The sequence below is a fragment of the Onychomys torridus genome, chromosome 11 (genome assembly GCF_903995425.1).
Source record: "Onychomys torridus chromosome 11, mOncTor1.1, whole genome shotgun sequence".
In the NCBI taxonomy this organism is placed as follows: Eukaryota; Metazoa; Chordata; class Mammalia; order Rodentia; family Cricetidae; genus Onychomys; species Onychomys torridus.
The window spans coordinates 37,991,300-38,018,885 of NC_050453.1; the positions used below are offsets into that span (position 1 = coordinate 37,991,300).

Consider the following 27,586-nt stretch of genomic DNA (forward strand, 5'->3'; position numbering starts at 1 on the left):
TTCACCAAGCCTCGCCTGTTTGCAGTAACAGGTGAGTGCTTAGGTAGCCTAGAGGAAGGCGCTTGTGAATCCTCTAAGTTGTATGAGCTTCTTCTCCCTTCCCTCCAGAGGAAGCGCCTTATCCTAATCGGAATAGTAAGCCACTGTTAAGAATACGAGGACTCCTAGGGAGGCTGCAGGAAAGGCAGGGCTCCTAAGACACTGCTGGGGAGAACGTAGGTCGGCATAGCCACTATGGAAACGGCATAGTGGTCATGCAAAGCAGTAAATACAGCGTGGCACGAAGATGCAAATCTGCAAGCCCAGCACTTGGAAGGCAGAGGATCAAGAAACCAAGGGCTAGAGATGTATCTCAGTGGTATTTTCCTAGCATGTGTGGTCCCTAGCACTACAAAAAGGAAAAACAAAAAGCATCTAAAAATCTCAGCTAAACCAACTAAATTTGAGTTAAACATCTAAATATAAGATCTGAAACTATGAAATTACTGGAAGAAAACAGAGGGAATCCTTTAGGATAGCAGAAGGTGAAGGAGGAGGGCTGGAGCAGGGAGAGGCCCATCAGGGGGTTCTGTAAGAGTTAGACTTTCTGTCTTGCATCAGACATGGCTATGTTGAGTGTGTGCTGCTCTTTGAGGACTTGACTTTGGTTCCCAGCACTCATGTCCAGCAGCTCACAACAGCCTGTAACTCCAGCTCCAAGGGGTCCAACACTTTCTGGACACACACACACACACACACACACACACACACACACACACACACACACACGGAAAAATAAGATTTATTTACTTATTTACTCAACTATATATTTCAACTGGCTTGAAGGGTTTGGGGCTGAGCATGGTGGCACATACCTGTAATTCCAGCATTCAGGGAGGATGATCAGGGTTCAAGGCCAGTCTGGTCTACAGAGCAAGGATGAGGCCAGTCAGGGCAATGTACTGAGACTGTTGTAAAAATAAGAAAGAACTAGGAATGAATGTTTGAGGCAGTGGTTATGTTTAACATAATTTCAACATTATATAGTGTGTATGATTTAAAACATCACAATACCCCATAAATAATTTTATATACATTGAAAATTTAAAGCAATTAACACTATACTTTCACCAGGGCTGCTTTAATATGCAATAATGTCTAACATTCCAGTGTACACAGAATTTTGGGGACGATGAATAACACACACAAATCCCACTATAGGGAGTGAAGAGAAGTGGAATCATGTCAGACAGACATCTGAGCTTGAGTTCAGTGAAGCACTGTGCACAACAGGCAGGAGACTAACCAGCCTGGGATTCCATCAGCAGACGATGGGGTCCTGGAAATGGACAGACACACAGTGGGGAAAGTCCTGGAGCATAAAAACAATGAAGGTTCATCCTTCGTGGCAACATGGATGAATGTGGAAGATGTGATGCTACTTGAAATAACTCAGGCTCAACACTGCAGGACCCCACTCGTGTGCAGTGTCAAGGAGCTCATCTCGTGGGGAAGTAGGGGAGGGGCTACCAATACCTGGGGTTGGGCCTGGAGGACAGGAGGGACAGTATTGAAAACACTCATGTTTCTATACATGTGCACACTGCCATCACCCAGTCAGGGTCTTTAGAGTATCTGTGACCAGATCTCACTGTGGTGAGAACATTCAGAATTTTCCGTTAGCTCCTTGGAGGTACTCTGCAGTACTGTTGACCAGTCAGTCACCTTCTCTGCACAAAAACACCATGACTGAGTTCTCTTACCTGGCTACTTTGTCATGATAGCCACTGACAAATTCTCAATGATGTCTATAAATGTGTCAAAAAGGTGCTGGGATCTGGGGGTGTGCGCCAGTTGCTAAGAGCACTTGCTTATCATGTATGAAGCCCTGGGTTCAATCGCCAGCACCCATATAAACAGTGTAGTATACAACAGCAACCCCAGCAGAGATCCAAGTTCAATGTCAGCTTTGGTTGCACGGCAAGATTGAGGCCACCTTGAGAAGGATACATGCCTGTCTTGAAAGCATGAAAAACAAAAGGTAACGAATTCTGAATAAGAAGAATGTTCTGAGGATTCCTACTTACTCTGTTAATACCCATCTCAAAACAGTCTAAGAACTTATTTGCAGTTGTGTTCAGGATGGATTTTCAGAGAATCAAATGTCTCTGTGTAGTCCATTCACATTATATAGATACCCACACATTACCTACCTGATGTCTGCCAGCCCTGGCTCCAGAAGGTATCATATGTACAACAATCATCACAAGATGAGGATTCATTATCATAGTGCACTCCAGGAAGAATGTCATCAGAGGGATGCTTACTAATCATCTGGTGGACCTTACATTATCTCCTGTATGCCTATAAAGATCTGCTTAGCTTCCCTGTCAATTAAAACCCCAGGAGAAATACTCCAATTCAAGCCCACTTTGCCGATAAAATATTCCAACCTTTATTTAAAACAAAACACAACTTGCAAACCATGTGAGATACGACAGGAAGCAGTCCCCGCCAAGGGCATCATTTATTTACATCAAGTTTAACACTGTTAGCAGTTCACAGTCAGACAACAGAGTGAGAGAATTAAATTAGAAAAACTATGGAAAATCTATTACAGTGACCATTAGGAACAAACACTTGACAACAGTGGTAGTGTGACCCATGACCAACACGTTTTAGTTAGATCCCATATGGTCTCACTGGGCACTGTGTCCCCTCAGCGATGCACACAAGGCCCACCATGGTGGGCTTCACCCCCTGTGCACCAGCTACACCTGCCGTGTAACCTTTGGTATAAACATTAGGGCTTTAAAGAATCTGAATTAGCAAGTTTTAGGACAAAGTTCTATCAACCACCATAAAATGTTCAAATTTACTTTTACCAAGCAAGCACAAAATGGGGTTTCCCCACTGATAGTCATTACAGAATCCGGCTGCAAAGGAAACAAAGTGCAGGTCCAGAAGGACACCTTTGTGCATGCAGTGTGTTTGGAGCTGTTCAGGGCAGCCCACGCACTGCATAGCTGCTGCTGCCTCAGAGAGGGCATCAGGGGCCGTGTGGTCAGTACCTCCCCTTCCCATTAGCTTCTGAATACTCATTTTCCTGAAGGTCACTTCTCAAGGTCTCAGCAAATGCTTCTCACGATGGAGTTGGGGTGGGATCAGTGGAAGCTAGCCGTGGAGATGCAGGAATGCTGGTGCGTCTGGCCCTGACCAACAGCACTCTTACCATTCACAACACACAGACACATGGGTCTTCAGAACACCAGGCATAATGTGGGGAACTAGTGACCCTAAAGCATCGCGGCCTTCTGCAGTAGTCTCTGACTCAACCATAAACTGCTGAAAGGAAGAACTATGTGTGTGAGATTGTTATTAAGTCCTACTCGCCACTAAATTGTATGGTCCCTAAAAACAAGATGTCCAACTCCTATTCAGGGCCTCAGAAACAAGCCCAAGCAAGTTGCACCCATAAAACTCTCTATTTCCTTCACTAACTTGTTAGCATTTGACAATGCCTCCCCCATGTCTTAAGGATTAGGGTCTGTACTCTGGGAAGAGCTGAGTAACTCAGGACCCACAGACAGCTCCATTCTTCCCTAAAGATGCTATCGTCTGAGAAGTGGACACACTTCCTTTCCCCTTAGATGATGGCAGATGTGCAGACCCAGTGTGCCACCTGTCCTCTCTGGCTGGTAGGGTTCTGCTACTGTGTTCAGGTTTATCAGCACCAGGGGTGAACAGTCTGGTTTATAGGCGTACATGGAGCAGTGGAAGTGTGTGTGGAGGGAGGATGGGTCTGGAAGGGGCTTCCTTCCCCTAGCTCATCACAAGGGCTGAAAGGCGAAGCAGCAATTTGCCAGCTGGCATTTCGCCCGGAAGGCCAGGTCTCCTGAACTGACAAGGGCTTGGAGGCCTGGTGCACCCTGTTTCAAGCAGATCTAGTTCAACACTCACACACCAGCCCAGCAGGCAAGTACTTCTTCCAACAGTACTCGGGAGCCCATCTGTGAGGGCACAAACCTCTGAGCATGACCTCTGCCACTGTCAGCTTCTAATCAAGACAAGCTACCCCAGACCTTATCCAGGGAACAGCACAGGGGCCTCCCGGGTCACGCAGAGAGCTAGTCCAAAAGGAAGGGGTATCATCGCACACACAGTCAAGATGGGACAATCACGGCATGGAAAGCAGCGGCCTTATAAAGACAAACTGGAGCCAGGAACCAGCTGCCAATGCTCTTGAGCAGGGTGAACCAAGCCAGCTTCCTGGGTAGTGGGACCTCAGACAACAGCAGTGAAGCTGGGCTGCTGTGCTGTGCTGACTAGTGCAGCTGACAGGAGCTCCAAGCACTTCTGACCCCTAAGCTGGAAAACTGGAACTCTATGCATCAGACAGTAGGAGTGGGCCAAGTTTTAGAAGCATCCCAAGGCCCCGCCTCTTTGCTCGGGAGGCAAGGCTCGCAGTATGGAAGCCACAGGAACCTTGGGGCTGCCTCTGCCAGTCTGTGCACAGGTTCCCTTGGAACTGCCTTGCTCTAGGCTCCTGCATGCCTAACAAAACCCAAAACCCAAGCAGGCATTTTCAAAGAACTGGGCTACCAACTTGACGAAGCCAAGGCAGCTGATAGGAAATATAAAAAGTACTGGTCACAGCAGATGCTGCGGCCATAAAGATGGGTCCCAGATCCAGGTGAAGCAAGTTAATGCATGCAAGATAATGAAACAGATCATTAAGAACAGAAATAAAGATGACTCTGTCAACCCAATTTTGACTCCCCTGCCGACACGGCCTAATGATGACAATGATATCACTAGCAAAGACAGCAAACATGGGGAGGTCAGCATAGAGTGCAGCTGGATGTAAGTCACCTCCACATGATCTACTAAAAAATACAGGAGGTCAGAATATAGAGTGCAGCTGGATGTAAGTTGCCTGCCTGCACATAATTTACTTGAGTACATGATTATCTAATAGGCGAGTTAAGTCCAGCTACTTTTTTTTTTTTTTTTTTAAAGAAAGGAGAGATGATAAATGTCAATATCATTTATAACTGGTAGAGAAATTCTAGAAATTCTCCAAGTACATCAGTTCTCTACCCACAAACTCCCAGGACATTAGTTTTACAAAGATACTATCAACACGAACAGGAAATGAGTCTGCTCTGATCACAGCAAGGATACTAGTTGAGCATGTACTAGATGACTGATCAGAAGAAAGAGGGCCTTCACTTTCCAATCCAGGGCCTGGACAAGCTGCTGGGCTCCAAAGGAACTAACCCACCCTCCTTCGAGTCTCGCTCTGCAGCCCAGGTTCGTCACAAACTTGAGATGTTCTTGGCTCGGCTTCTTCTCTGCTAGGATGACATGCCACCACTTTACTAACTCCTAAAGAGAAGGAAATCAAAAAACTGGTCCCTAATTTTCCCAAGTTCCTCAGCTCTGCACTATTAGCAAACATTTGCAGTATCTCTACAGATTCATTTAGCAGTTTCATATATAATTTTGTAGCAAACTACAGAGGGGATTCTCCAGCTGCAGGTCCAGGCCAGCTCATCCTCTACAGGTATTCATAATACAACTTTATAATTGAATTGCATTTACTTCTCCAGGTTCTTTCCCACTATCCAACAATCATTAAAATGACACAACAATAGATTTCTTTTTGAATAAAAAAGGAATGTAGGGACTGGCTTTCTTTTCCTTCCTTCCTTCCTTTCTTTTGTTTTGAAACAACTCAAATTGGTATTTTAAACTACAAAGTGCGGATTTCTGTGTGGCTGAAGTCTAGAAGGATAGCACTATGCTTGCTTCTACTACTGAAGGCTTGTTTGGCTACACTGGTACTCAAGACCCAAGCCCTTGCTAGCTAGGGCCCACTAGAGCCTGTGCTTTAGAAGTGTGCAGCACCATGTACACTGATTGTCTATGGCCTTGGCATCTCACAAGGCTGCCGCAGGTGTGGTGGAGAAATACCACAATGTCAGGACTCCAGATCACAGCTTGGTGCACCATGTTCAATTCAGTTCAATCCACTACAAAACATCTTTTAAAAAGGGCCCATTTTCAGGTCTCTCACTCTCTCTCTGAACGTCATGATGGGGATCATCTGAAACTGTAGCCAAAGCTTAAAAACAAAAAGCTTCCTGTGAAGCATACTTAGGATACATTCAATACAGAACGCAGCACCTGACGGTGGGAAATGCAACTGAAAACCCAAGACTTGTATAGGAACATACCAAAGCTGTGGCAAGCCATGCATGCATCACATGACTGCAGGAGATGCCATCGGCTTTCTTTCCAGGCTACATAAAGTTAAGTTACAATTTCAGTTTCTAAAAGCAGTTTTCTCTGCTTTAGATTCAAACCTTTTAATTTACTGATTTTGTTTTTATTTTTTGATTTTAAGCTGGTCCCTTGCAGGTGGATAAAAGAAAAGAAAAAACAACCCTAAATAATTCTTTCATGTCAAGTTGACAGTGTCTCTGTGACCTGTGGGCTCAATCCCTGAAAGCGACGCAGTTCATGCATCATGTGGAGTGTGCTACAACAGCTAATGCTACTCATGACAGTGTTGAGGAAAAGGTCAGTTCAACTCATGAATTTAGTGATGACCCACTTGGAGCAGGACAGATCTGTGCTGCCCTCAGGGAGACTTGGCCTTGACTCAATCCCTCAGACTGAGAAAAGCAGGGAGCTGAGATATTCAGTAGTGTTTCTCCAAGTCTGTTTTCAGAACTCTGAAGGGAAAACCAACCAACCAACCAGCCAGCCAGCCAACCAAACAAACAAAACAAGACCCAAACCTGAAAACAACAATCATCTCTTATGATATCCCATTATGGCAGGGATTAACTTTAAAAGTAGCATTGATAATGGCCTCCAATTTTAGCTCCCCCCTCACCCCATACAAGGCTAACTGCTAAAACAGATTCAAGTTTATAGGAGCATAGGATGGTGGGGAGTGGTGCAGAAAGAAGGAGGGAAAATTCGCTTCCAGCTACTGTGGCCATCGCAGACCTGACCCCTGCTGTGCAGAACGGATCCTGAGTGCGAACACTAACACCTGCAGGAGCCTTCTCCTCCACTCAAACCTCCTCTTACCCTGAGCCTTCTTCGAGCAACAGTGATAAGCACCCAAATTGTCTTTCATTCTAATGAAAACTAAATTTCTTCCTTGGTCAAGGATGCCAAATGATTCTGGCCCCGTTACTGTAAGCACAGCAGTTCTAGAGTTTTCTAGTTGTGATTCAGCAGAGAGAATGAGAAGCAACCCAATGTCGTAACAGTAAGCAAAGAGCTCTCCAGAGAGGCTCTCAATGGGAGCTGCAGATCAGTCTGCAAAACACTCCTGAGAATGAGGGCTATTGCCTTCAATTAATAGATCAAAAGACGGGGCAGCTACTTGATGGTGGATCGATGTCAAGAGGAAAACATGGCTCAGTGCTGAATGCCCATCTTCCTAAATAATACTCTTTTGGAAGAAGAAGAAAAAAAAAAATCAAGATATTCTGTATTAGGTTCTCTTTGGGGAATGAAAGGGGTGTTCACAAAGTTCAAAAACAAACAAACAAAAACCCCTGGAATTAGACCTAGTACCAAAAACATCAACAATTTGTATTAAGTTTCTGCTCCTTGTTACCCTATTAGCTTCCATAACTGTAATTAGGGAAGGGAAATGCCTATTTTTCAAAGGCAAAACCTATTTGCAGGTTAAAGCCTTAGGTTTTTTAGTCTGATTGGTGCTCCCTGAAAATAATCCACTCCTTCTATAATACACTCTTAAAATAAAGGTGAAAGACCAAAATAAATAACCCAACACATATATATATTCCCAGCACAGACTCCACCAAGTTCGACAAGGGGGTGGCGTGCTCTGTGAGCAGGAAAAAGGATGTGAGAATACTGTGGAGGCAAGCCCTTAGTGAAAGGCCTTCTCAGACCCCTGTCCACCCAGATTAGTGTGGGGATTAGGGAAGGGAAAGGTGCAAGTAGCCATGTGGATCAAGCAAGCTTCTCTTCTCAGTCTCGGGCTCTGTGCCCAGTCAGTTCCAAAAAGGTACTGCATCTCCTTGGTACTTAATGCAAAAAAGAGTATACGTACACAGCTGCTTAAGTGGCCATCCCGTCAGTATTCAGGGGCAGAGGGTCTCCCCATGAGAACCTGGAGTGACCACTGTTTTCAACACTGACGCTGGGTAATGCCCTGAATGCTGCCAGAAATAAAGGAAGACAGCCTGGCCAGCAAGGGACAGAGAAGAACCACTAAGAAGCCCCCCTATGCCTGTGGTTTTCAGAGAGCCACCAAGAAGCAGCAAGTGGACACTGGTCCATTAGGAAGTAACATACTAGAAGAGTGGGAGGGGTGACAGCTAATCACCCTAAGAGTTCTGGAGGTGTCAATCTGACTAAATGTCCCTCGAATTCTATACTTCCTGCACCGACTAATGCACCCATGGTAAACAGGACAAACGCAGATGGAAAGGGCCACGTTTCCTAGCTCAGTGTTCTAGCAATCGAATTTGCAGTTCTTGCTACAGCAGCAATGACCCATGGAGAAGCAAGTCCAACAGCCTTTAGTAAGACATCTGCTACATCCCTCACTCTGCTTTTTCCTGCTCCTCGAATCTGAGTGGTGAACTGAAGCACAATCACCCCCAGGACCTGCCAGGTCAAGGCCCGTTTCATCTACAGAACAACTGAGACAGCCCAATGGACCACCACAGGATAGTCCATCCAGGGAAGGGCTGCACTTTAGGACATATACATGATGCTCCTTACTTCCCAGTGCAGTTTCCAACTCTGTCCACACTGCCCTGCTCCACCAAATGGACTTATCTACTTACGTGATTTCCTTTTTTGCTATTTTGAGATGAACCTGTAAACGTGAGAATTCAGGGATCTGAGGTACTTCACATAAACACACTCAAGTATTAGTCTTTCACTTTTTAAAAACAAGAACACAGGAAACCGAGTCCCTTTCCCTCTCCCCTCAGGTATGTGTACATTTCCCACCAGGCTGACAATGGCTACCTCTGCACCACATCACTAATTTCCTGTACACATGACAATAAGTTATTAAGGCCAGGGTTTGTCCCAGGCACCCCAGCAGCTGTGGAGGACACCTGCAGCTCCTGCAGGCTAAGTTCCAGTTTGCTCACAGCCTCTCGGAAGGCAAATTTGTTCCGAGTCTGAGGGATGCAGTCCACGTACCCTGAGCAGTAGTCAAGCAGCTGGTGCCCAGTGTCCACCAGTTGGCTATTGGGCACAGGTTCCGTGATCGCACTGGACAGTAGGTCGGCACACTCCAGCAGGGCCTCTTTGCTGATTTTGTCAGCTGAGATTTTCTCAGCTGCCTGTTTGGTTTTTCTCAGGGCCACCTTAGTACCTGCTGTGCCATTGGCCATTCTGGCTGGCGAGATGGAAGGTGTGGGCAAAGGCACTTGAGGTGGAGGCATCACTGGCCTCCCAGGTTTCCCACCACTGGGCACTGGCCCTGGAGCTGCCTTTTTTCCCCCCTCTTGGGTTTCTGGAGTGGGCTGTCCTGCAGGCGGGGCAGTCGGCTCTTCCTCAGGGTCTGAGCAGGTGGACGGATGCTGCAGTAGTCTCATCACTGGTGGTGGGGGTGGGGCACACTTTGGTTTTACCCGTCGGGGTCGGTCCTTGTCTCCAGAGGATGTGACCTGATGCTCAGATAAGAGCTTGAATTTATTCCCCTGAGAGTCTGTGCCAATGAGCTGCACATCAGCTGGAGTGTGTTTCAGAGTGGGTGAGATAAGGACTGGCACTTTGTGGTTGTGGGTAGTTGGGAGGACAGCTATGGCCTTGGCTGGAGAGGACCAGCCTGGCTGCTCTCCATCCTCTGGGACTCCAGCGACTCCAAGTCGCGTCCCACCATTCCTTTCCTTGCCTTTGGGGGCAGCTGCCACTCCAGCCGCCCCTACCCCAGGAGAGTCACTCTCTGTGACGGCTGGATCAGGGGCTCTCAGGGGAAGAGCTGTGGCTCCTCTGGGCAAGAGTCTGGCTTTTGGTCTCTCCCTGGCTGGAGCGGCACCTTCCTCAGACTTTTTTGGAAGCATGTCATTGGCCCTGTCCACATTCTCTTCTGGCTGAGAAGAGGTGGACACTGTCCTTTCCAGCTGGAGTTTGGACCTCTGGCAGTTCCTGGGAAGGGTCATTGCCATCCTATCCTGCTCTGGAAGCCCTGAGGACATGGAAGATGTAGAGTTTGACCTTGGAAAAGGCTTGGAAGTGTCATCACTGGCTGTGGGTTTACCTGCTCGTAAGCCCAGTGTCTTTTTGATTAAGCGAGGTGTAAAGAAGCCTGTGATGCCAGACCACCCACCCCCAGCAGTGCCACTGCCCCCACCCCCACCACTGTCATCATTACAGAGGTTCCTCTGTGCAAAGCTCCCCCCATAGCACTTGGCTGGCACCAGATTCGACTCTTGCTGGCCGGGAGTGAAAGAGAGCCCATCAGCATGCTGTAGAGAAGCAACAGATGAGAAGTTACCCGTGAGTTCATATCTCTTGTGGGGCTGGTTCTCCATTTCACGGAAGGAGCTGCTGCGCTTAGGGGGTGTGGGGGCATTTCTCTTTTTCATGAAGGAGCTGAAGAAGCCTCCCTTCCTATCTCTGGTGAAGCATGTCTCTTTGGCATCTTCTAAGAGGCTGCTAGGTGACTTATCTCTTTGCTTTCGAGGCAGAGCTGGGGACCCACTGGAGGCCTGTGCACTTCTAATGAACCCTGCTGAGAATGGCCAATCAATAACAGGAAAGACAAAAGGCGAGGCAGTTAGCATGACTAAATTAGAGAATTTCTGTCTGCACTTATTACACATCGGATGTCAGCCTTACGTAGGACATTAACAACCACACCACTGCTTCAGTGACTGTGTCCAACTGGGATGTGGCTAGTAATAGTGACACTTACTCTCCATTCTGTATGCACCCTTCTCTACAATCCAGATGTACCTGTCAGCACTTATCTGGGCAACTATCTGGGAGCCAGGGGCTGAGAAAACAGAGCTAGTAAGCAGGCTCTGTACTGGATGGACAGCACCGCCCACACTGGCAGGGCAGGGCCAAGGCCCAGAAGTATCACACACTGGTTCTTCAGGCATACACTTCTGCTCTGACCCCTCATACCTGGTGCTGAGCTGGACGCCAGGTTCTCGGAGGCATCAAGACCCCCATCTACATTCTCTTTGTTTTCCCCCTGCTTCTTCAGGGTCCGAGTCTTGGAAGGAAGCAGAGGTAATCGAGGCAGGTATGGAACCACAGATGACGAGGCGGCAGCTCTCCCAAGCTCCTCAGCCACCTCTGTAACAAAGACAAGGTCTGGTAAAAAACACAACCTTAAGATAGAGAACAAGGCATACAACGGAAAAAGAAAAAAGGAGAACAGAATATTGAAGTTCATAAATGCAGCTGGGTGAACAGTCTGTGCTGTAGGCCCAGATGCTCAGAAAGCTGAGGCTGGGGGATCCATTCAGCCCAGAAATATCAGACTAGCCTGAGCAAAATGTCATCTTGAAAATAATAAAAATAAATTATACAAAGCATATAAATGAAACCAGAGTACATAATCTTATGTGTGCATAGGAGCTTATATATGTGGAGGACAGAGGCCAATGCCAGGTGTCTTTCCCAACTGCTTTCCACCTTACTTTTTGAGACAGGGTCTCTCCTCAACCTAGTGCTCACTGTTTTAGTTAGACTGATTGGCAAGCAAGCCAGTGACCTCCCTATTTCCAACTCCCACAGGTGTGTGCTGTCATGCCCAGTTTTGCATGTGGGTGCTGGGGATCTGAAGTCAGGTCCTCTGACTTGAATGCCAAACACTTTACAAACTGAACTACCGCCCAGCTCCATGTACACTCTTTTGTACAATTTCTTTTACTCAGCATTATTCCTACAGATTTACATGTTATTGCATGTGGTGGGGTCTCTTCCTCATTGTATAGTAGTATTCTGATGTGTGATAACTACCAAAATTCATTTGTTTCCAATTTTAGCTACTATGAATATGTTGCTAGGAACAACCTGATACAAGTTTGTTGGTTCACAATGCCACGTACATCTAATTGATAGGTCATGGGGTACACATTCACTGATCTTATATCAGGTTCTGACCAATATAACAGCCATAACAGTTTACACCCACACTGCCAGTGTGTAAATGTTCTGGTTAACTACTCGGCATGCCTGCAAAAATGGGATGTTGTTATTCTGTAGTGTATGTAGCTGGATTTTGCAGATTCTGGTAGGCATGTCATGGAAATCTCATGGTTTACTCTGTATTTCCTGCTGGCAAGTGATGTTGCTCATAGCTTCACATGCTTACTGGACTCAATGGGCATTTGGAGAGCCTGCCTTACTAAGTGCTGTTCCAATGCTGGAACACATGTCTGGAGAGATTTCTATTCTGAGGTTGCAGCTTTCACTGAAAAGGAGAGTAATATAATTTATTCCATTTCATGCAAGTGAAACAAAAATCAGTTCTCTCTTACACACACACACACACACACACACACACACAACTAACCAATTATGACAGGAAAAACAAAAGTTTGGTTCTTTTGAGCTGGGGATGTCACTCGGGTGGTAGAGTATCTGTCTAACATGCACGAAAACCTTGGGTTCAAGCCCAAGGGCCAACATTAAAAATAATAATAATAATAAACAACAAAAACAACCCTTCCCCAAAACTAAACTTGATTATCAAAATAACATTCACTCTATTGGTCACCCTTGGCTGATTTAACCAAGTCATGAGTTTTGTGACTTTTTAAAAAGATTTATTTATTATGTATACAATTCTGCCTACAGGCCAGAAGAGGGCACCATGGTTGTGAGTCCCTATGTGGATGCTGGGAATTGAACTCAGGCCCTCTGGAAAAACAGCCAGTGCTCTTAACCTCTGAGCCACCTCTTCAACCCCAAAATGTGTTTTGTTTTGTTTTTGAAACAGGGTCTCACTATGTAGCCCTGGCTGGCCTTGAACTCACAGAGACCCACTTGCCTTTGCCTCCCAAGTTGCTGGGTTTAAAGGCATGTGCCACCATTGCCAGGCTGAGCTTTGTGGCTTTTACTGAGGCAAAAGTATACTCTTTATTCCTAAACAAAAATGAAACACAATCAATTAAATTGTAAAAATGTTACTACTCAAAGCATTTTTATTACATTTATTTGGGGTGTGTGTGTGTGTGTGTGTGTGTGTGTGTGTGTGTGTGTTGGACAACTCAGAGAAGAAGGAGGAGGATTATTTTTATTGGAATGTTGATGCTGAACTTCTGGAGGAAACGTCTGTACAAACGTCAGAACCGTATCACAGTGTCTAAGAGACAAGTGAAACTAAGACCTCTGTATTCTTAGCTCTCCAAGAACAGGCTCTCACTCCAGAGCACAAGAAAGCAGGCTACTAACTTGAATAGTCTCATGATGTAGCTCAGGCTAGCCTTGAACTTGAGATCTTGCAGCCTCCGCCTCTTGAGTGCTGAAGTACTGGTGTACCACCACACCGCTAACTGCTTGACTTGTGGTATTGTGTTCCCCCAAAATATTATGTGTTCCCCGAAATAAACATATCTGGGGTCAGAGAACAGACAGCCACTAGAACAGAGCCAGAAATGGTGGCTAAAAAATGGGAAGAGTAAGCCATAGCAGAAGTTGGGCGGTGGTGGTACACAGCTTTAATCCCAGCACTTGGGAGGCGGAGCTACCCGGATTTCTGAGTTCAAGGCCACTTTAGAAACAGCTAAGCATGGTGACCCACACCTTTAATCCCAGGGAGCGATGGCAGAAAGGTATATAAGGCGTGAGGACCAGGAACTAAGTTAGTTAAGCATTTGGTGGGTTAAGCATTTGGCTGGTTTAGCGTTCAGGCTTTGGAGCAGCAGTTTAGCTGAGAGCCATAGGGATGAGGACACAGAAGCTTGCAGTCTGAGGAAACAAGACCAGCTGAGGAACTGGCGAGGTGAGGAAACTGTAGCTTGTTCTGTGTCTCTGATCTTCCAGCATTCACCCCAATAACTGGCCTCGGGTTTGATTTTATTAACAAGTACCTTTAAGATTCATTCTACATTGACTTCTTTGGTTAAGAGTGCTACACACAAAATCAAGCAACTTCCTGCACGTGTCCATAGACCCATTTCTTGAGTAAGGACAAGCTTATCTCTATTGATAATACTTAAATTATACTCTTAAATATATTAAGCTAAGTATTCAGTTATGTGGTTACTTAAATCAACAATCCAGTAGATGCTTAGGTTGTTCCTACATTTTTCAGTATCATAAACTATACTCAGATGCAATATCTGTCTAGAGAAATCTTGGTTATGCTCTACTTCTAGAAATGAAATCTCATGATATTGATGGGGGGGGGGTGTCTAGGCCAAGCCTTAGATGTGGCTTAGAATTAGAATTTTATTTACTTATTTATTCAAGACAGGGTTTCTCTGTGTAGTTTTGGTACCTGTGCTCTGTAGCCCAGGCTGGCCTCGAACTCACAGAAATCCGCCTGGCTCTGCCTCTCAAGTGCTGGGATTAAAGGCGTGCGCCACCCCCCTCTCCCCTGGCCTAGAATCTATTTGTTTTTAAAGATTTATTTTTAATTATGTACATGTGTGTGGGTATACATACATGAGTGCAAGGACACACAGAGACCAGAGAAGGGCACCGGCACCTCTAGAGCGGTGTTTCTCAACCTTTCTAATGCCATGACCTTTAATATTGGGTATGTGACCCCTGTGAAAGGGCAGTTCAACAAGCCCCCATGGGGTCACAACCCACAGGCTGAGAACTGCTGCTCTAGAGCCAAGAGTCAGAGGTATCTGTGAGTCACCCAAAGTGGGTGTTGAGAAGTAAATTCTGTTCTGGCCTTCTTCAAGAGCAGTACGTGTCCTGACTGCTGAGCTGTTTTTCCAGCCCCTAGAATATTTTCACTTATTTTTAAAAATTGTCTGTGTGTTAAGAACTACTGAAGTTACTAATTTTCTTTGTAGAGACTGAGTAAATTTCAAATCAAAATGTAATTTCAATATGAAATATGATATAGAAACCCCCAAACTCCAGGGTGGTGATGGCACACACCTTTAATCCCAGCACTCAGGAGGCAGAGAGGCAGGCAGAGCCTTGTGAATTGGAGGCCAGCCTGGTCTACAGAGTGAGAGCTGGGGATATACACTGAAATCCTGTCTCAAAACAAAACAAATAAAAGAAAGGAAAAAGAAAGAAAAACACAGAACTAAAAAGGTATAAAGAAGCAGAAACACAGAATAATGAAGGTCAAAGTCAACTTCCAACACTTAAAAACTGTAGGAGCTGCCCATTTTTTAAATGCCCATCACTGCCCTGCAACTGGTCACCAGAGTCAACTCCCGGGGCCGGGCCGGGCGGAAGACTCACCTTCAGAGATGCTGGAGTCATGAAACATTGTTTCAAAAGCTTGATGGGTTTCAGCAAAAGACGGCCTGTCAGCAGGGCTCCACCTCCAGCCTGGGGAAGAAGAGAACTTTCAGCCTTCCTGACAGTCATGCCTGGCAGCACACCAGCAACCGGGTCCGTGCACCACCCCGGGTACCTATCAGAGTACAGCATGTGCACGGGAACGTGGGATGTGTGGCTAACTCCTGGTCCAGCCCTGAGGGGTGGGTGAGTGCCCACTCCTTGTGCTGGTCCTATTTAGCTTTGGTTCCCATCCCCACTGCTACAGAAATAGAAAAGTTGGAGAGCATGGTTAGAAAATGGCAAATTTCCCTCTATTAGAGAAGTGAGCTATGGGCTGGTAAGATAGCTCAGTGGTAAAAGTGTTCCCCACCAAGCCTGACAACCTGCATTCAATCCCTGGGTTCCACATGGTGGAATGAGAACTTACTTACACAAATTCTCCTGACTCCCACACTAATGCTTCAGCACACACACTCAAGCCCCATAAAGAAATCAATGTCATTTAAAAAACAACTGGCTACATATGGTAGCACATACCTTTAATCCCAACATTGAGGAGGGAGAGGCAGGCAGATCTCTATGAGATGAAGGCCAGTCTGCGGGACACAGTAAGTCCCAGGCCAGCTGGGGCTTCATGGTGACACACTGTCTTTAGAACCAAACAAACAAAAAATAAAACATACCCAGGTTCCTAAATATTGAGTGTACAAATTCAGAAGTTTAACAAGCTATCCGAAAGATTATAGAGTATACATTTGATAAAGGGTAGCATGAGACACAAATGCTCAATGAGAAAATAATACAGTAATGTGGGAACACAAGCACATTTGCATTTGCTACTCATATTCCCAAGTCTGCATCTTCAGCAGAAGTCTGATGTTTTGTTCACAGTCATAAGAGATTACTCTTTGGCTTTTTTGTGTGTAGTAAATGCATGGGAGTGTGCATTTAGATGTACACATGTACACAAAGGCATGTGGAAGCCAGAGAAAAACACAGGACGTCTTTCTCTACTGTTCTCTATGCTTTGCTGCCTTGACATGAGACCTCTCACTGAACCAGAAGCTTGCCACTTCAGCTGAGCTGGCCGGCCAGTGAGCTCCCAGACCTCGTGAGCTCCAATGCTGGGGTTATAGGCATGTGCAGCTGAGCCAGGCTTTTTACACAGTTACTAGGGATTTGAACTCAGGTCCTCATGCTTATAGAGCAAGCGCTCTTACACACTGAGCCACCTCCCAGCCCATTTGAGGTTACTTTAACAATCAATCTTTAGTAACCATTCACATCTAGCTGAGAGCAGCCAATCTTTGTAACATATTATGCAAACTCAATTTCTCGTTGTCTATTAAATATACAAATGCTTTTTCAGAAATTGGCTCTATATCTGGGCCACAGACAACTATTCTTAGGACTCCACTAAGACTCAATGGTACATCCGCACTGCGCCAACCGGCCCTGTCGATGACAAGCTCTTTACCTGTTAATGAGACCAGACCAGTCTAGGAAGACTGAGAGCAGAAATGGTGCAGATCTCATTAACCATCCTGTTGCTGGCTCTTTTTCAAAGCTCAAACATGCACAACACTTACATGCTCTCATAAGTTCATACACTTTAGGGGGGCATCCCTCAGGCTGTTCCATTCGATATCCTTTTTCCAGCAGGTCATAGACTTGAGATAGGTCAATACCCGGATATGGCGACATCCCATATGTAGCAATTTCCCACAACAGTACTCCAAAAGCTGTGTGAGAAGATTAAAAAATAATTTCTACTGGCCCCAATTCTAAATTTCTACACTAATTTGGTCTACTGAGTCTCTCTAGGTAGTCTTTCTACTTCTCAGGGCAGTAGAAATTAGATCCAGGACAAGGGCAAATTCTCAAGGAAGCATTATCAGACCTTTCTTTACAGAGTGTTCCCTATGACAGAAGTGAGCCAAACCTCACATGAAGAGCAGGAAGCTTTAGAGAGGAAGGTCTATCACAACTCCAGTGGAGTGTGGGGACTGGATTGGACCTTCTTTCAAGTGCCCCACCCCGCACCCCAGACAGGCTCTTACACAGTCCAGGCTGGCCTAGAAGTTACTCTATAGCCCAGGCTGGCCTGTACTCCACTAGGGGCTCCTACTCCTTCAATCTCCTGAGTGCTGAGATCAGAGCCTACGCTGCCATGCAAAGCTACTTTGTTGTTCACACAGAGTCTCGCCATATTGCAGGTAGGACTCAAGAATCTGAGCATCCAGAATGCTAAAGTACAGGCATCTGCTACCATGTCCCAATGGTAACACTTACAGTGTTCTCACTGTCTCTGCTCCCAACCCCTATGCTAGGGAATGGCCCAGGTCTTGTAGCAGCCAAAGTACTCAACCACTAAACTATACCCCATCCCTATATAACTCAAGCTGGCCTTCAACATGCTAAGTAAGTAGCTCTGGCTGGCCTCTCTCCAAACTCCCAGGCCTCCTCTCTCAGATTCCTGAGTGATGGTATTACAGGTGTTTATTCTTCTCCAGATGTTTCCATCACCCTCTCAATGTACTTTTTTATCTGAACATCATAAAAGCTCTGAGGATGAATTAGCTGGGCATGGTGGTACATGTCCATGGTACTCACTCAGGAGGCAGAGGCTGAAGAACTGCCCCAAGTTTTGGCCTAGACTATATAGTGAATACCAGGCTGGCCATAGCTAATGTTAAATAAATAAATGAAACCCATGTAAAAAAGTCCTATCAATCTTACCCCAGACATCAGACTTAATTGAAAAGGTATTGTAGGCCAGACTCTCGGGCGCTGTCCATTTAATAGGAAATTTGGCTCCAGCGTGAGCAGTGTAGGTGTCTCCAGTCATCAGTCTACTTAAACCAAAGTCAGCCACTTTTACCACGTGGTTTTCTCCCACTAGGCAGTTCCGTGCAGCAAGATCTCTATGAGAAAGAGAACCTGGAATTATTCCAGCTGATACGGGTCTGAACGCTCTAGTCTTGGTTCTTTGTACTATAGGCAGTTGATAAGGAAATGCTAACTAACACTGTATTACTTTATGATAACCACCAACACAGAAACTTGCTAATTTCTACCACTCACTAAGTAACCACAAGGAGGCAGAAGAAAGACGTTGGACAAAATGAATTCCTTTTTACGTATAATGGGATAGACTTGAAGAGGGAGCAACAGACCCCTCCTTGAAGGCTTTAAAACACTTCCTAAGACAGAGTCATACTTCAAAACTGTGGCCACTAGATGGAGCAAAAGGATCCTAGAGGTAGTGTTAGGTAAACGGGCTTTCTGGTTTGAGACTGCAACAGAGAAAATTTTTCTCTGTGTGAAATGTTCTGGCAATTATCACCTTCACATTCATGTGCTTAGTCACACGAAATGGTCAGGTTTACATACCTATGGATGAAATTCTTCTTCTCCAGATACTCCATGGCGGAAGAGATCTGAGTGGCCATGTAGAGCAGAACAACCGCTGTCACCTCCTCACGGTTGCACTCACGGAGGTAGTCAAGCAGGTTCCCATAGGGCATGTACTCCGTCACAATGTAGAAGGGCGGCTCCAGGGTACACACACCTGACCAAGAGCAAGCGGACAATCTTCAGCACTTTCTATGAGATAAATACAACAAGACTTAAAACAGGTTGCTAGGATCTGTCCCGCTGAGCTGTCCTCTGCAGCTTCAGACTGTCTCAGCCTCTGTCTGGAAAGCAAAAGCAGTTTCTTCTATGAACCTGGTAAGGAGTGAGGCCAAACTTCCTAGAGCTCTGTATGTGCCCACGTCCCCCACTTCAGTTGTGTGCAAACCTGCTAATCTAAAATAATAGCGCTAAGGTCTATGCTGAAGCTCACTTGCTTCCAATACTTTGTCTTTTTTTGAGGGGAGAGGGGGTTGGGACAGGGTTTCTCTGTGTACCTTTGGAGCCTGTCCTGGATCTATCCCACTCTGTAGCCCAGGCTGGCCTCAAACTCACAGAGATCCACTTGCCTCTGCCTCCTGAGTGCTGGGATTAAAGGCATGAGCCACCATCGCCTGGCTGCCTCTAATTATTTTGTAAAAAACTGCCTTCATAGTCAAGGATTTCACTGATACATGGCAGATTCCATATTAATTATTTTTCTTTTTGCCTAGCTTACTTAATTTGGACATTCAAGGAAAATGGCCCAGCTGGGCAGTGGTGGTGTACACCTTTAATCCCAGCACTTGGGAGGCAGAGGCAGGCGGATCTCTGTGAGTTAGAGATCAGCCTGGTCTACAGAGTAGATTCCAGGACAGCCAGGGTTACATAGTGAGACCCTGTCTTGAACCAACACTGCCCGCCCCCCAAGCCTGATTTTTAAAAAGGGAAAATGCTTAATAATCAAAGGTTCCTTTGTGGCCCAAACAGGTAAGAAACTAACCCATCGCAGCATATCTATTTCCTGCCTAAATAAACTGATCAGCTACAGGTTTTCATTCTGTTTTTCAGTGGTCCTTTGCTTAAGGTCTCTTAATACTTCATGACAATTTTTTGATGCCATGTCCAATGCTTGTGAACTCTGAACCCGGGGAAATCACAAACTGGACAGCTTAACATAGTGCAATCAATTTGTGGCTAGGGGGATGAATGGGCATTTAAGAGCACGGGCTACTTCTCCGAGGACCAGGGATTGATTCCCAGCATCCACACGGCAGCTCACAACCATCTGTAACTCTAGTTCCGGGAAATCTAATGCTGTCCTCTGGCCTCCAAGGGCACTAGGCACACATGTAGGCAAAACACCCAAACACATAAACTAAGTAAAAAAAAAAATTTAAAGGGGCTGGAGAGTTAGTTCAGTGGTTAAGATCACTGGCTGCTCTTCCAGAGGACCCAGATTTGACTCCTAAAACCCACAGGGTGGCTTATGGCCATCTATAACTCCAGTTCCAGGGGATCCAATGTCCTCTTCTGGCTTCCTTAGGCACTACAGACATATACATCCAGGCAAAACATGCATACATATAAATTTAAAAATAAAAGTTTATTTTTAAAAAGGCCATCAACTTGGGCCACTGTTTTTTTGTTTTAAACAGTCTACTAATTAAATGATATGGGATGAGTATGTATGTGTGAATGTTTGCAGTACTAACCCTAAGACTTGGTGCCTACTAGCTCTACCCCAGCTTATGATTCCATCTAGCACTTCCACCACGATGCTGAAACAGAACAGAATGTCCCGCACAAACATGAGCTGAAGACTACAGGGGCTGGAGGGAGCACGGCCCTAAGGACACCTGGAGTTTGGGGTTCTCACCTAACAGTTGTACCAGGTTAGGATGCTTGATCTCCTTCATCACTGCAGCTTCCTTCAGGAACTCCTCCACCTCCATGGTATCCTCCTGTTAAAGCCCAACGGGAGTGAGAAAGACAGACAAAAAGGAGGTCAAACCTCCCTCTCATTCATTTAAATCAATTCATAAGCCTACTTCAAATATGAAAGTAAAGGAGGCTGGAGATGCTCAGTAGTTCAGAGCACTTGTTACTCTTGCAGAGGACCTGGGTTTGGTCCCCAGCACCCACATGGCAGCTCGTAACCATCTGTAGTTCTAAAGACTCTGATGCCCTCTTCTGGCCTCCTTGGGCACTGCACCCACATGGTGAACTTAAAATACAGGCAAAACACTCATACACATACAATAAAAATAACTCTTTTTAAGTAAAAGCGATCAACATTTGAGTATTTTAGCATATTGTCATAAGAAATTTTAAATTTTACACAACCTAATATGCTCTACAGAAGAACAATTAAGAATGTTGTCCTTGAATTTACCTAGTGTCAGGCACTGGAGTAAAAATAAACAGGGTAAGCAAAATTCAACAGTCTCACCTTACAGCTTACCCCAACAGAAGGAGGGGGCAGAGAGTCAGTTTTTTGCTAGGTTAGTGTCTGACCTTCTGATTAGGTCCTGCGTTTCTTAAAGAACAATGCGCATGTGCAAGGCCTCACTGCTCCCTTCACATTCCCAACATGCTTAGTAAACAGGGCTGACTGCTACCCACGAGAATGGCTCACGTAAGTGACACACCAGGGTACCAAATGACGGGCAGCACTGTGATTTTATACCAGGATGCTTACAAAAGAGACGCTAGGATCAGAAAAAAAGACTTTCAGGAGTTCACAAACAAGAAGTGATCTAGCAGGGCATGGTAGTGCAGGGAAGAGCTTGGGAGGCTGAGGCAGGAGGATCGTGACTGGAAGGCCAAACTGGACTACTGAGTGACATCCTGTCATTTTTACTCTAACTAAAAAGGGTGTCTCTAACTGCAAAGAGGCAGAAGGGACAAACAAAAGGCAGGAGGATGAGACAAAAATAGGGAGCTCATGACCCTGCACGGAGAATTCTGTTTAGCAGGGGCTGTTCTCAGCAGAACTTATAATTTGCTTCTAAATTCCCACCTCGCTCTCTATCAACAGCCTCCAGAGACAAGCCTTTCCCGCATGTGGGTTGTACTGCAGTGAATAACCAGCCCCTGCACTGTCAGCAATGGCGCTAGGGTTAATCACCACCATTTGCTGAAGTGTTTGGCACCAGTGGGTGGAGAGTGTCCAAAGTTGAAGAAGGGCACACTGATCTTCCCAAGTGATTCAGCGCGTGCACACACACACACACACACACACACACACACACACACACACAGGCCTGGAACTTAACTCTCAGCAACCCACCTTCAATGTTTTCACTGCAACTGTGAGGCTGTACTTCTTCCAGACGCCAACATAAACCTCTCCATACTGACCGCCCCCGAGTTTGTGCTTCATGGTAATGTCTGTTCGCTCCATTTCCCATTTGTCATGGATCGGGGACACACCATAGACGGTGGGCTTGTTACACTTGGGGGCTGGGTAGTGCAGTGTGGTCACCAGCCCATCGGCAACTGTAGAGTGGTGGTGAACAAGCTCTGCCAAGGTGCTGAAGCGGCTCTCGGCAGTCACATACACCTGGAGAGAAGAGGAGGCTCAACAACTCCAGGGAGAAGAACTCTTTTAAAGCATACATTTCATTGGCCTAGAGACACGAGGATGGGACATCTGTTTGGTTTTGAGACAGGGTCTCCACTATGTCCTTGAACTCACAGAGTTCTGCCTCCAGAATGCTCAAATTAAAGGTGTGCGCCACTGTGCCTGGCCTAGTTTTCTGTTTGTTTGTTGTTGTTGTTGTTGTTGTTGTTGAGACAGGGTCTCCACTATGTAGCCTGGCTAGCCTTGAGCTCCTGACGCTCCTGCTCTCATCAACAAGGCACAAGGATTACAGTGCTACTAGCGCCCCAGAAGGTCACCGCGATTAAGGCAAAGTCATGTCAACGCGCAGGGCAAGGGAGAAGGCGTAATCACATCCGTCCTATGCTTTCTAAACTAGCCTTGAAGGAGAATGTCCAACACGCTGAAGGGACATCAGGCAGGCTAGTCCTCAGACTATTTCTGCAGCAAGACAATGTGAAATTCAGCACTCAGAAGACTCCGGAGGAGGAACACCAGGAGTCTCAAGTCAGCCTATGCTAGAGCAAGAAACTGCCACAGAAACAGAGACTGTACAACCCAACCCTGAGAGATGTGATTAAAACAGACAATCAGGAGCTGCCTCCTAAGCTAATAAAGTAGGACTTACCATCCACGGGGAACAGAAAGTGACAGCCACTAATTTAGATATTGGGAGGTTATATGGGTATAATTTTTACTTAATCATCACATAATTAATTATAATTTGTATTTATTTTTACAACACCCTTTTCAAATATCTAGGCCATTAAAAAAAGATATAATTGGATTTCAGAGTTATTAACAAGATGCTTGCTAATTTGTGATAATTAGTAAGAAGTGTAAAATAAGATAGTCTTTAGCTTATCTTTGTTTGTTTTTAATCAACTGACTGATTAATTTACAGAGTCCCTCTATATAACCCAGTCTGGTCTCAAACTTATGATTCTTTTGCTTCAGTTTCATGAGTGCTGGGATTGGGTATGTGCCATCATGCCCAGGCTACTGTTTAAATAAATAACAAGCCATTGTTTAAAACAAACAAAAAGTTGTTTTATTGATATAAAAATGTACATAATTCGCAAGTATAGAACTAGTAGGCTTTCACAAAATAAACTCCCCCAGTAAGCCTCACCCCCACACCAAGAACTGTAACATCACTAGCACCCAGAATCCTTGCTAGCCAGCTGTTGACCCCTGCAAAGGTTTCCACGAGGTACACTTCCCAGCATGTGGAACTAGCTCTGTCTGAACTGCACATAAAGGAAACCATACAATGTGTTACCTAGTGTCTGCTTTCTGTCAGTGCCCTTTATTAAACTGTTACTCCGATGCTATAAAAGTCAGTATTCTACAGTATACAATCCCATGGCCTTGAGTACATTTACAAGGCTTGCTATCAACACCACGGTCCAACCTCATCAAAGGACTCTTACCATTGCCCACAGAAAACCCTCAGCTATTAGGGATCACTCACACACTCCACACAATTCTCTGGCAAATACTACTCTCTCAACCAACTTTATGTGTATGAAACTCGTCCATAAGAGAGGCCAGAAAAATTCTCTGTAAAGCAATAGAAACCAGGTATCTTAGGCTCAGGGCAACTACTCAGGTCTACTTAGAAATAGAAAGTAGCTTCAGATACTTCAGAAACAAATAGACATGGTGATGTACCGGGTAGCCAGTAGGCCACAGCTTCCTATATGGACTTGTATGTAGAACATCATGTTCATTTCTGTTTCTGTAGGAGATTCTATGTTAACAATATACAACCATTTATTAATCAATTACACTGCTTGGGACTTCCATAAATACTGTGGCTGTGAAATAATGTTCTTGCCAAGGTCTGGCATATCTGCACGGTCATTTCTGCTGTGTTTGTGTCAGGGAGTAGATGCACAGTATCTCCCAAAAGACTTATGCTGAAGGGTTGGCTGCTCTTCAGCTGCTTCTCTCTGCTCCCTTTCTGGTAGCTATGGGGTGCGCAAGCAGTTCTGCTCCACCACATGACCCCATCATGATGTTCTACCTGACCACAGCCTGAAAGTATTAGAAACAGCCACTAGAAACAGACTGAACTCTTTGAAATTCTTCGTCAAAATAAATGTTTGTCAACTGTTTCTCTCTGGTGTTTGTCAAGAGACAAACAAAAGCGAACAATTAATAACTGCTGGGTCTTGTTACATCACCAACTCTGACTCCTTGCACGTGGGCCACAGACAATACACTATGCTTGTGTAATGGGACAAAAAGAGAAAGAAAACTAGTAATATATTCCCTATGCTGTATTAGCTATTAAACTTTCAAAAATTGCTTCATTTAACCTTTACCATCCTACAAAATGGGGTTTAATAACAGACAAGGAGGAGACGGAAGTGATGGCTTAGTGGTTAAAAGTGCATACTGCTCTTGGAGAGGACTGGAGTTCAGTCTCCAGCACCCACGCCAGGAAGCACACAACTCCAGTTCCAGGGGAATCTGAAGTCCTCTTCTGGTCTATGTGGGCAGTGCACCCACATGCACAAACTTACCCACACTCGGACACAAAGCACATTATATGTCATTAAAAAATTCAAAAGCAGCCGGGCAGCAGTGGCACACACCTTTAGTCCCAGTACTCAGGAGGCAGAGCCAGGCGGATCTCTGTGAGTTTGGGGCTATCCTGAGCTACCAAGTGAGTTCCAGGAAAGGTGCAAAGCTACACAGAGAAACCCTGTCTTGACAAAACAAAAAACAAAACAACAACAACAAAAAAAAAACAGCTAACGTATACATCACTTCATTGCTCACCTTCAAATAGAGCTTACCCTTAAACTACTAATTATCTACAATTTTAATCTTACTACCAAGTAGTTTTGAAAGAAGGAAGCTCTAACATGACGAATGGCCCAAACTCACACAATGAGGCAGTACTTTATTTACATCAGACACACAAATGGCTTTCTACTTTGACCCTGTTCAATACATTCCCACATGTACAGACGGGTCTCACCTTGCTGTCTGTGGTGGTATTGATCCTGTAGTGATACACACGTCCCTCGTACCTCAGCGAGATGGACAGCTGCCCAGGGCTGCTCTCACTCTCTCGAACCAGGAAACTGCCATTGATAAGGCTGCTGAGGAGATACTCCGCTGCGCTGCGGGACACGGGTCCATGGTACCAGGAATGTTTCTCCAGGCTGTTCACTGGAGTGATGTAGTTGCTTGGCACCCAACCCTGTCCATTCTTGGAACGAACTTCACTCCACTCGCCATTCTGGTTGTAACCAAGGACTCGTAGTTTTTCACCTAGCCATGAAGTCATCACAGAATGAAAGAGACGATGTTAAGATTCTTTAAGACTGAGCAGTGGAGTGCCAAACTTCAACTTCACTAAAAAAATGAACCAAGAACTTTGGTGCTTGTGTACCGATATCCTGATTAGTCTCTGCTTTGTAGCTTAAACCATGGGAGCCTAACAAGGAATGGTTTCTGACAGTATAGGTTTTCAAAGGTTATATGCCACTACAAATGTCTTGTAAAAACTCATATTATGCTAAGTTAGTATAGGAATAAAGTTTACTCAAATAGCTAGAAAAAGACAGTGCTTGTGTGTGTGTGTGTGTGTGTATGAGAGAGAGAGAGAGAGAGAGAGAGAGAGAGAGAGAGAGAGAGAGAGAGAGAGAGAATGCATGTGTGATTGTCTACCCCTTCTTCTAAGACAGTTTCATGTAGCCTAGACTGGCGAGATTTGGACTCAGGACCATTCTTCAGTCTCCTGAACTGTACTAACACCTAGATAGTACTTACTCTTCAAAAGAAAAATAAAATGTACTTTCACTTAAAAGAGATGCTATACATACATACACACATATGATCCAATGTTAACATAACAAAAGCTCAGGAATGAGATGTGTGAGATACAAAGGTACTGAAATTGTCAGAAGACAGTGAAGCAACCGAGCCGTCAAGGTAAGCCAACACCTTCTGCCCCACACCCCCACAACTCCAGACCCAACCGAGCCGTCAGCACGACAACTGTGTAGAGGAAGGGAGGTGGGGAGACTCTCACAGCACAAGGACTCAAGGGTTCAAAGTTCCAGTTTTCCAGTTCTCCCTGTTTCCCATAAAGCATGAATCACTCTTCCCTTTCCTCTAAAATTAGTGTGTGCAAACCGAAAATAATTGTGAAGTTGGAACCCCAAATCTAAATCACTTGGTGAATCTTTGTATCTGCTTCTCTCTCTTGATGTCATTATTAAACTGGAAAGATCTGCTTTAGACTTCAATAAACACTTTGCCCATACTTGCAGCACAGACTAGAAGTTTCTCTGTCAAAACAAAGTAACAGATAGCAAAGATAACATAAATGTTCATCTAAGGACTCTGATTTCCAAGAGACACAAGGTTTTCTATAGAGTTCACACCTGCTATATTAGTGCCAGAGAGCAGAAAGAAGCCAATCAATCGACAGACAGGGCCCAGAAGACACCAGCCAGGCCAAGCCTGCTGAGGGAAAATTCAGACTTATCGTGGTAGCCATCTACCTTTCTCCCATGGCCTACACTATGTTTACCATAACATGGCTTTTTATTCACCCCTACCATTTCACCTGAGAAGACACCTGGATGTGGAAGAAAATACACTGCTGCTTCCTTAAACACTTATACAAAACTGCTTAACATAGGCCATCATAATCAGGATAAAGCCAAAAAATCCTAGGGCTTTGCCTTTCCCCTTCCCTTTTTAGTTAGCATTTTCTACCCTGGAAGTCTTGACTACTATGGAAAAGGACAGGGAAGTAAACACTGAACCTGACAGGACAGACAGACAGGAGGAGAGCCATGGAGATGCACAGGGAAGCAGACACTGTCAGGACAGACAGACAGACAGGAGGAGAGAGCCATGGGAATGCACAGGGAAGCAGACACTGTCAGGACAGACAGACAGGAGGAGAGCCAAGGGAATGCACAGGGAGGCAGACACTGTCAGGACAGACGGACAGGAGGAGAGCCATGGGAATGCACAGGGAAGCAGACACTGTCAGGACAGAAAGACAGGAGGAGAGCCATGGGAATGCACAGGGAAGCAGACACTGTCAGGACAGGATAGGACAGGAATCTTAGAAAGAACTTCCTTTTTTATTTTTGCTATGGGGGAGGTCTCACTCTGTCATCCAGG

At 45.3% G+C, this 27,586-nt stretch overlaps 1 protein-coding gene across 7 annotated transcripts in view; it reads right to left on the minus strand.

Annotated features, from left to right (window-relative positions):
* Positions 1-2,467: 2,467 nt before the first annotated feature.
* Abl2 (ABL proto-oncogene 2, non-receptor tyrosine kinase) overlaps positions 2,468-27,586 on the minus strand; it is a 98,744-nt gene continuing 73,625 nt past the window's right edge. For 2 of the 7 annotated variants that reach the window (XM_036202217.1, XM_036202216.1), the window contains 10 exons: positions 25,419-25,714; positions 22,115-22,387; positions 20,702-20,786; positions 18,823-19,000; positions 18,169-18,353; positions 17,019-17,171; positions 15,388-15,477; positions 11,128-11,301; positions 10,493-10,726; positions 2,468-10,183 (listed from right to left, as the gene is read on the minus strand). In XM_036202217.1, the coding sequence (XP_036058110.1) occupies positions 9,009-10,183; positions 10,493-10,726; positions 11,128-11,301; positions 15,388-15,477; positions 17,019-17,171; positions 18,169-18,353; positions 18,823-19,000; positions 20,702-20,786; positions 22,115-22,387; positions 25,419-25,714 (2,843 nt within the window). In that variant the 3' untranslated portion in view covers positions 2,468-9,008. Of the gene's footprint in view, positions 10,730-11,127; positions 11,302-15,387; positions 15,478-17,018; positions 17,172-18,168; positions 18,354-18,822; positions 19,001-20,701; positions 20,787-22,114; positions 22,388-25,418; positions 25,715-27,586 lie in introns of all 7 variants that reach the window. The other 5 variants (XM_036202214.1, XM_036202211.1, XM_036202212.1 and 2 more) reach the window with 3 other exon arrangements.